General features: G+C 38.2%; 1 protein-coding gene across 1 annotated transcript; it reads left to right on the top strand.

Moving 5' to 3' along the window:
* The first annotated feature begins 4,518 nt into the window (after positions 1–4,518).
* Positions 4,519–10,789, top strand: LOC131996054 (uncharacterized). Its single transcript, XM_059365487.1, has 3 exons — positions 4,519–6,706; positions 10,624–10,713; positions 10,773–10,789. Exons 1-3 carry the CDS (start codon positions 4,519–4,521, stop codon positions 10,787–10,789), a joined length of 2,295 nt encoding a protein of 764 aa, XP_059221470.1.
* The last annotated feature ends 388 nt before the right edge of the window (positions 10,790–11,177 follow it).

The following is an 11,177-nucleotide window of genomic DNA, read 5'->3' on the forward strand; positions in this document are numbered from 1 at the left end:
CTGGGTATCGAAGGATTCTTTTGTTACATTAAAAGGGACTTTGAAGGACAGACAGACAGACAATAAAAGCAAAGGACATTAACGACAGAAAAATTCACAGAGACATCAAATAAAACTCACGAAGTGGCAGGCTGGCGCTTATCGTATTTACAAATCTGGCGAATGGTTTTTAATGATGTATGAATGGGGGCCAGCAGGACAATACGTGTCCATCATTATGTCACTAACAACTGATGATGCCAAGTTGAGCACAGCAAACGGGTGATGTGGGTTGTTGAATGCTTTTTAGAGCGAAACAAATGTGAAACGATAATGGGGGGGAAGAAGAGTTTTTTATTCTGTTTGTCCATGGAACCTTTATGAATTTTATTTTTATAATGTCGTTGCTTGAGATTGACAAAATTTTGTAAAATAATGTTTACCAATTATATTGAACCATTGGTTTGTCAGTCAATTCATAATAGCAGTGATGGGGTTTCTTTTTCGGAATTTGTTGTGATAACAAGGAATAATTGTGTTAAAGGATATTGACATGGCGGTGCTATTCACAAAAAAAAGGATGGACTTGGTTTGTTATCGCTGACATTCCAAGAAACCCCCACATTGTACTCTTATATCAAAGGAAGAGCCTTCACCCATTGCTTAAAGTTCTATTTCTAGAAAGTGGATATTTGTCACATGTTGTTTGTCTAAGGACATCATTCTACCATTGTGTGTTAAAGTTTTGTCTAGTTTGTCCAACGAGCATATAGTGATTATCTCACACAAAGAAATCTTGAAAATATTTCCACTCTGAATTCGTTGAGGTATTTTGCGTGTCCTTAATCTTATTCCTATGAATTCACTGGCTTTTCTCAATCTGAGCGTAAATGCAAGTTGAGGGAAAACTAAATTGCCAACAAAATGATGTTAAGCCTCTTTTTTGTTAAATAGTCAGGAAAATGTAGTCAATCCAAACGAAAAGTTACTACGTGATTTATGGACGTGTGTGTACTCAACACACAACTCAACCAACTCCAGCTAAACCTGCTATACAACAAAATTCTGCGGTAAGTTCCACATGAAGATTGCCATATATATGTAGGGCTTTGATAAAATTTAACCGAAAAACCCAGCATGAAAAATGTGAAGGACAAGGAGATAAAAACACACCAACACGTGACAAATAATTTTGCAATTCACAGCAGGACATAGATAATCCATTTTACTTAGAAGGCACACACTTTCACATGATGTATCACAATGTGAGTTGAAACCCAGCAAGAAAACTAGAAATAAACATGGATCGGTATGAACATATAAGTGGTCAGAAGCAGTTTTATACCCTACAACACTACTGTGGTACAGGGTATTATAACTTAGAGAATTTGTTTGTATCACCCAATAGGAAGAGAGATAGACCCACTGATAAGTATACCGATCGACTCAGAATCACTTTCTGATTCGATTTAGCCATGTCCGTCCGTCTGTCTGTCTGTCTGTCTGTCCGTCTGTCTGTCCGTCTGTCTGTCTGTCTGTCTGTCTGTCCGTCTGTCTGTCTGTCCGTCTGTCCTTGAAAATATGTGTTTAATGTACAGATCGCAATTTTCATCCGATCGTCTTCTTATTTGGTACAGGCATGTTTTTCGGTCTAGAGACGAAGTATATTGAAATTGGAAAATATCGGTTCAGATTTAGATATAGCTCCCATATATATGTTCGTCCGATTTTCAATAATAATGCAATAGAATTGTCATTTGTCTACCGATTCTCTCGAAATTTGGTAGAAAGGATATTCTCTTGATTCTCGACATACGGGTGAATTTCATAGAAATCGTTTCAGACTAAGATATAGCTCTCATATATATATGTCGCCCGATTTTCACTCCTAGAGCCACTGCGAGCGCATTTATTGACCAATCTTCCCAAAACTGCGTAAAACGCTTTCCTTAACGACTACCAAAATATATTGGGTTGCCCAAAAAGTAATTGCGGATTTTTCATATAGTCGGCGTTGACAAATTTTTTCACAGCTTGTGACTCTGTAATTGCATTCTTTCTTCTGTCAGTTATCAGCTGTTACTTTTAGCTTGCTTTAGAAACAAAGTGCAAAAAAGTATATTTGATTAAAGTTCATTCTAAGTTTTAGTAAAAATGCATTTACTTTCTTTTAAAAAATCCGCAATTACTTTTTGGGCAACCCAATACTTAGAGTGTGGTCAAAATCGGCCGATATGGGATGACTATGAGCACCACACAGGCTGGAACTTTGAGCTCCGACTTGTGTGGTGCCCATCGTTATCACGGGAAGCTTAGCTGAAAGTTGCCGGATGGTGGAAAGCTCCGTTTTTATGAGGAGTAGCTGCAAATGCGGCCGCGGGCAGTCAGCGATTTCGAGAGGAGAGTCTCGGTGAAGAGTCAGGTGGCACTGGCTCTTAATTAAATACTAAGTGCCAATGATACTCGAGATGACAAGGCGAGTTATTGGCGCCTTCAAATAAACAATGGCCAACATCAGCGTCTGTTCCCGAGCGAGCGTTGGATCTTGGAGCAAGCGGCTCGCCACAACTGGGTTGGGCCACAAAACCCATAGGGTTGGGCCAGTAACCCGCCCCGGAAAACTGAGAACTACTATGAGAAACAAAGGAATAGTAAAAACTGACCCCCCCCCCAACGTTGACGACCCACGCAAACGAAAAAGTACCATGATTTGCGGATCTGCACCTGGAATGTCCGCACTCTTTATAGAGAAGGTGCAGTATACGTGCTGGCGGAAGTGCGATGGACTGGGAATGGCGTCACAACAACACCAAAGGCATGAATTTAGCTGTGGATTTGTAGTGATAAGTTGAAACTGAACGAAAGAGAACGGACGTGTTTCAATTACCTCCTTGAAGTTTTAATAGAAACATCAGTTTAAACCCATTTCAATCTACCGACAACCAAAGATTGCCATAACAAATTCACTGTGATACCTAAAATAACAGAAAAACAGTCAAACACCGTCGATACAAATAAACAAAACAAAATAAAATAAACAAAACAACTTGTTTGCTACAAGTACATATACATCAAACTAGATAAATTTGAACATCTCTCTGTGCTCTTTATCTAAATTCTCGTGAGTGTCTGCGCTTGAAAATATAAAGAACCAATTAACATTCAGTGCAAATTCTTAAGTGACAACAAAACAAAAACAAAAAAAAAAAAAAAAAACACAAACCGAAAAAATAAATAAATATCTCTTAGCATGGCACACTCTGAGCAAGTACCAGTAATTGAAATAACAACAATAAACAGTGAAAACACGCTCACCACAGATAAGTTGGTTATGGCGCCAAAAAGGTGGAGAGAAGGCCGTGGATCTTACTCTGATGAGAACGTATGCAAAACTCCTCGCTTGTCTAATTATGACTCTCCTCAACGTATTGTTCAACTCATAGATAAACGGTTCGAGAAACAATCTGAGCTTATCAAAGCATTGATACTCGAGAGTGAATCTAGACTCTTAAGTGTTATAGATAAGAGCATGGATGAATTTAGAAAAGACATTGGTAAGCTATCAGAAAAGCTTTCTAATATAACCAATCGTGTTGAGAAAATTGAAACAGTGGCAGACAAAATTGAAAACATGAACCAGGATATAGGTGTATTAAAACATGAAATCGAAAAACTAAAAGTTCAACAACAAAAACACGAAAATTTACACGTTGCGAGTGACCTTCGGATAAACGGTATCCCTTATACAAATAACGAAAATCTATTTCAAATTTTTGACACTCTTTGCAACAATCTAAACATTGCTACTCCAACCATCAGAGCAATTTATCGAGTCTGCAATGTTAATAAAAATAGAGACACTCCAGAAACAATCATGGTGAATCTAACATCACCCTCTGATAAAAACTTTATTTTAAAAAATATATCGCAGTTCAAAAAAAGTCATAAAACTGCATTGCAACTACAACATGTGGGATATGATTCCGATAAACATATCTATGTAAACGAAAATCTTACCAGTTATAACTACAAAATACTTCAAAATGCACTTAAACTAAAACGGCAAAAATGCATCGAGTCAACATTTAGTCTCCGTGGCCTCGTATATGTCAAAAGAACAAAAGATGAGCCACCTATCATGGTTGATAGTACCAGCAAATTAATCAATCTTTTTCGCGGCGGTCCTGAACCAATCAACATGCCAGCAGAATATTCCAGCAATAATAATGATCAAAATTAAAATATTTCATGACTCAATATATAAATTATTCGAACTTTTTATTATTATTTACATAAATTGTTACTCACTGATTTCCTGCATAGAAAAAATAAATGTTACACCACTTACTTTAAGTAAATTTCACATTGTAGTCCTAAGTAACTATACAAACCTTTGTAGCATTACTTATTTCTCTTATAATATTAGATAGAGCAAAACAATGTTCCAAAGACAACTTAAAATGCATGATACGAATACTATCAAAACAAAAAACAGGCCTAAAACTGGTGCACATAAATGCCCAAAGTCTTAATAACAAAATGGATGAGTTTCGCGATACATTTATTAACTCCGACATCGACGCCATTTGTATATCTGAAACGTGGTTTCATCCTGAAATCGATAGCAGCATTTTTCATGTTACGGGATACAAACTGTTTAGAGCGGATCGTCATACTCATGGCGGCGGGGTAGCTATATATATCAAACATGGTATAAGCTGCTCTCTCAAATGTATGTCAAACCGCTCTTCCCGCATTGAATACTTATTTCTGGAACTTTTATCTGATGACAAGAAAAGATTACTGCTGGGTTGCGTCTACAGACCAAATTCATCAATAGATTTTGAAGAATTAATAGAAACTATTGATATAATTTCCATCGAGTACGACAATATAATCGTAGCTGGTGATTTTAATAGCAACTTGCTTGTTGAGCGCTGTCTTGCCGACTCAATGCAAACCCTAGGGCTACTTCCTGTGAATGATTCCGCACCAACTCACTTCACAAGAAGTAACGCGAGTCTGCTAGATGTGTTCTTTGTCAGCCATTTGTCCAAAATATCTCTCTACAATCAGCTAGATGCCCCCGCATTCTCCAAGCATGATTTGCTTTTCGTCACATACCACTTCGAAATTAATCCCACTGTTTGTACATCGACATATCGCGACTTCAAAAACATTGACTGGCCACTTCTGCATCAAAGTTTAGATGAAGTACCTTGGGAAGAGATTTTCTATATGGAAGGTGTTGACGAACAAGTTTCCTTCCTAAATCATAACCTTTGCTCAATTTACGACACATGCGTTCCTGTCAAAGTCATTTATACTAACAGAAAACAACAGCCATGGTTTACTCCTGAAATCAAGCACTTGATCAGCGTTCGAAATTTGGCATATAAAAGATGGAAACGTTATAGACTGCCTACACTGTATGACACGTTTAAATCCGCTAGAAGAGATGTGCTCAAAAAGACTAACGAGTCCAAAAAGCAGTACTATAAAAGGAAATTCGAAAATGCAATTGATAGTAAGCGAAAATGGAAAGAAATAAGGAACATCGGAATTGGATCGAAATCCAATACCAACACTGATTGTCTTTCTATCTCTGACCTAGATGAGATAAATGAAAACTTTTTGAAAATAAATACTGTGGACCCTGGCACAAACACTTATTCTAATATTTCTACAGCACAGATTGAAGACACATTCTCGTTTAGATGTGTTAGTCCCGAAGAAGTCTTACAAAGTTTTGCAACCATAAAGTCTGACGCAATGGGATTTGATGGCATACATCCTAGATTTGCCAAATTGGTACTGCCGAAAATACTTCCATTTGTTACACACATTTATAACAACATTCTTACAAAGTCAACGTTCCCAACAGACTGGAAATTGGCAAAAATTATACCGATACCCAAACAGAATTCAGAGTTCCGTCCGATTGCTATCCTGCCGTTTTTCTCTAAAGCTTTGGAACGTATTATAAATACTCAAATAGATGCCTTCCTGAGTTTCAGAGGTCTTTTGAATGATAGACAATCTGGTTTTCGAACAAAAAGAAACTGCTCTACTGTATTAATTGACGTTGTGGAAGAATTGAGACAAAATATGGATAATAATATGGTATCATTTCTGGTTTTACTGGACCACAGTAAAGCCTTTGACACAGTGAACCATGATATTCTTATCTCGAAGCTTGACAGACTTTTCTTTTTCTCCAAACCGGCCTGTAAACTGATTTCATCATACATTACCGGACGCCGTCAATCCGTCAATGTCGGTGATACAACATCTGCGGCACTTGATGTACCTAGAGGTGTTCCGCAGGGCTCTATCCTTGGTCCCTTACTTTTTTCTGTATACATAAATGATCTACCTGATATTCCAATGCATTGTAATGTGCAAATGTACGCTGACGATGTTCAGCTTTTCTCCAGCGCTAAACCAAATTGCGTACAATCATGTATAAATAATATTAATTGCGATCTGAATGAAATCCAGAACTGGGCGAGTAAAAATAGTCTCTGTCTAAATCCGTCAAAAACTAAACTGATGAAAATTTTAAAACGATCAACCACCCAGATTCCTCTTGTAAGAGCTACTTTGAACAACTCGGTAATAGAAACTGTTGATACATCCTGCAACCTTGGTGTAATATTCAATTCCAAACTGACTTGGACTAATCATATAAACAAAGCTGTTGGTAAAGTTCAAGGAATGCTGCGAAGTTTGTGGTCTGTGCGGACTTCTACACCTTTTCAAGTACGTATGCTTTTAGCGAAATCTTACCTTATACCTACTCTACTTTATGGATGTGAAATTTTCGCAAATTGTGATTCGAGAGACTTCAACAAACTAAAAGTAAGCTACAATAACATTGCTCGCTACATATTTAATAAGAAAAGGAGAGACCGAATTTCTCAATTCGCCCACAAAATATTCGACATTAGTTTCGAAAACCTCCTCAAAGCGAAATGCGTTATTTTACTGCAAAAAATAATCTATCTTAAGCAGCCAAAATATCTTTATGATCATCTCCATTTTGCTCGATCTGGCAGAGGACTAAAAATCATTCTACCACGCTTCCGAACCTCAAACTCTGAAAAACAATTTTTAATCAACAGTATTCGTCTTTGGAACAATTTGCCATCCAACATCCAAACCATAAGTAATGCTACTCTTTTCAAGAAAACAATTTTCAAACACTATATTTAAAGTATAATTCCTAAAAAAATTCTCTTATGATAAATTTTATAATATAATTACTTTTTTATTTATATTTTTCTTAACACATATTCGATGTAATCCATTCCTTAAACCGGCATCGTCACTTATAAGATTTTTATCTTGTGATGTCTGGTATCAATAAACAAACAAACAAATTCTACCAAAGAATTAAACATCAAACCGATGGCTTTGGTGCGTCACATCCTCCTGCAGAGACAAAGAAGGAAATCTGGTAACTGACACAGATAACATGCTGAGGATATGGAAAGAACATTTTACCCAACTGCTGGTGTCCGACGTTGGGGGCGAAAAGGATACCGCAGAACCAATCCATGATAATGATATAAAATGTTTACCTCCAAGTCAGAATAAGGTCCAAGTAGCAGTGACCCGACTAAAGAACAACAAGGCAGCAGGAGCCGACGGGTTACCCGCTGAACTATTTAAGACCGGAGGCGACACGCTGATAAGGCGTATGCATCAGCTTATCTGCGCAATCTGGCTAGAAGAACGCACACGCGATGATTGGAATCTAAGCATACTATGTCCCGTACACAAGAAAGGAGACAAGACGGAATGTGCCAACTACAGAGGAATAAGTATTCTCCCCATCGCATACAAGATACTCTCGAGCGTACTGTGTAAAAGATTAAAACCTAAAGTCAATGAGATAATTGGGCCCTATCAATGCGGCTTTTGACCAGGTAAATCCACCCTAGACCAGATATTCACACTGCGCCAAATCCTGGAAAAGACCCGAGAAGGACAAATCAACACCTACCACCTCTTTGTTGACTACAAAGCCGCCTTCGATACTCCTTAAGGTTCAAAGGTATTTCGAGCCATGTCTGAGTTTGGTATCCCTGCAGGATGACACTTTCCTGATACACGTTCCTCAGTAAGAATAGGAAAGAATCTCTCCGAACCATTCAATACCAAACGAGGTTTCAGACAAGGAGACAGCCTATCGTGTGATCTCTTTAACATCCTGTTGGCGAAGATTATACGAGATGCAGATGTGAATGGATGCAAATGCAAATTTTGCCCATAAACATTCCACTAAGGAACAGGGTCAAACTTCTCACATATCAATGAGTGCAGTCCGGTTCAAGTTTAAGCTCAATGAAAAGTGTCCTGCTTTTTATAGCCGAGTCCGAATGGCGTGCCGCAGTGCGACACCTCTTTGGAGAGAAGTTTTACATGGCATAGTACCTCATAAATGTTGCCAGCATTTGGAGGGGATGGTCTGATGGTCTTGCCAGGATTCGAACCCAGGTGTTCAGCGTCATAGGCGGACATGCTTACCTCTGCGCTACGTGGCCTCCAATGCATATGGATGTGAATGGATATGGCACACTAATCACAAGAGAGCACATGCTACTCGCCTATGCCGACGATATCGATATCATAGGTCGGTCACCGGAAGTAGTAACTGCAGCCTTTAAAAGAATCGAAAGAGAGTCAGTGAAAATGGGTCTGGCAGTAAATGGAGATAAGACGAAATGGATTGTTTCAACTCCCAAAAAGCCTTGTACAACCGAGCAGATAAAGAACTTGGAGAAAGTTGGGAATCACAACTTTGAGATAGTCAGTAAGTTTATCTACCTCGGCACCGCCGTAACCGAAACGAATGACTCCAGTTTTAAGATAAAGCGAAGAATAATACTGGCAAACAAATGCTACTTTGGACTAAGTAAGCAGTTTAGAAACAAGGCCACCACTCGACAGACGAAGACTACACTTTACAAGACACTGATACTACCCGTGCTGTTATATGGTTCTGAAGCATGGGTACTTGTGAAAGCAGATGAGGCAGTGCTTGGAGTATTTGAGAGAAAGATTTTTCGTAAAATATATGGACCAGTTTGCGTTAACGGAGAATATAGGCGACGTATGAACCACGAGCTGTATGAGCTGTATGACGACGATAGCATAGTTACACGCATCAAAATACAACGGCTGCGTTGGCTAGGTCATGTTGTCAGAATGGATGAAGAAGCTCCAGCAAAGAAGTCTTTTGAAGGCAAACACGGTGGTACACGCAAACCGGGAAGACCAAAAGCCCGATGGAAAGATCAGGAAAGATCGAAACATGGTGACAGAGATTGTAGGATGAGCGCAGAAGATCGAGGCGCTTGGAACGCTATTCTACGTTCGGCTGGTGAAACAAATATTCTGTCATAGCCAATTAAAGTAAAGTAGGTGGTCAAAATCGGTTCAGATTTAGATATAACTCCCATATATATGTTCGTCCGATTTGCAGTAAAAATGCAATAAAATGGTCATTTGTTAACCAATTCTCTCGAAATTTGGCAGAAAGTATTTTCATGTGACTCTTGACATTACTGGTGATAAAAATCGATTCAGATTTAGATATAGCTCTCATACACATATATCGCCCGATTTTAACTTCCAGAGTCACAGCAAGCGCATTTATTGACCCAACTTGTCAAAATTTTGCGAAACGCTTTCCTCGACGACTGCCACAGTATCTGAGGAGTTTGCTCGACATCGGTTCAGATTTAGATATAGCTCTCATATATATGTTCGTCCGATTTTGAGAAATATTGCAAAAATGTGCTCATTTGTTAACCGATTCTGTTGAAGTTTTGCGGGAAGGATTTTCTTATGTTTCTCAATATTACTGGTGAATTTCATAGAAATCGGCCCAGATTTAGATATAGCTGTCATATATGTATATGGCCAGATTTTCACCCCAAGAGCCACTGCAAGCGCATTGTTTGACCAATCTTGCGAAAATTTTGCACAACACTTTCCTCGACGACTACTACATTATCTGAGATGTTTTTCTCGAAATCGGTTCAGAAATAGATATAGCCCCATATACATGTTCGTCAGATTTTGGGTAATTTGCCATAATGTTGTCATTTGTCAACCGTAGTTCTTATAGTTTGAACATATTTGCTCGCCGAGATCCATCGAAATTGGTTCCGAATTAGTTCTAGGTCCCACATTGTATTTGTAGGGTAGGTGTAGGGTATTATACAGTCGGCACCGCCCGACTTTTGGCCTTCCTTACTGGTTCATTTTTATTTCCGAGAATTCTCCATGTCTATTAAGGCATATAAGGATTGAATCGAAAAATATATTTTTTTTTAATTTCGCAACCAATTTTAGCTTCTGCATGTCTAGTTTGAAAACATACCATAGATTGTTTTGTTTGCTGGGTTATGGCATGCACAATAGCATATTTGCCCACCTATTTTGTCTAGCACGTAGGCATTAGAACACGAATCCACTCAAGAAAGTGCGAACTACTCAGGGCCTCAGTGCCATCAAAAAAAAAAAAAAAAAAAAAAAAACCAACCAAAACCACATCTAACACATCCTATAACTGCAAAAACAACAGTAATGCCGATGACAATGTGTAGCAACATACAACGTCTATAATTACAGAAACAACAGCCCTGGGCAAGGCTTGTGTTTTGGGAAATTCCTATGATCCTGTTTGTAGTTTCCACTTCAACACAAACAAATACACACAGCGTGAGTGGTAGAGCGTTTGCTCTTTTCTTGTGTTTTTTTGTGAGTTTTTTTGCTAAAAGCTAAAATGCTGCTGTAGTATGATGCAGATAATGGCTTAAACCTGGGAAAGAGGATGTGATATTTTTCAATTTTTTTTTCTTCTTCTTTGAATAGAAGCTAAAGCAAGCCCCACCACTTAAACTTAAAAAAAATTGTGTTTAAATCGTCGAGAGTTTGAGAATGTGTTGGGGGGGGGGTTTTTTCCTTGTTTTCATTGCGGTTGGGAGATTTTCTGCAAATGACAGCAGTAGTTTTTTGTAACATAAAATGTTATTAACCAAACTGTGTGTTCGAATTAAGTTGGTCAGTGGGGAATTTAATTTTTCTATTAAAATTTATGGTTGAATGGATTTTATTTTATTTGTGGTGATATATAATTATTGCAAATATTTAAGGTGTATGAAGATGAATCGCCCACTATGGCC

This window comes from Stomoxys calcitrans, chromosome 3 (assembly GCF_963082655.1).
Source record: "Stomoxys calcitrans chromosome 3, idStoCalc2.1, whole genome shotgun sequence".
NCBI lineage: Eukaryota > Metazoa > Arthropoda > Insecta > Diptera > Muscidae > Stomoxys > Stomoxys calcitrans.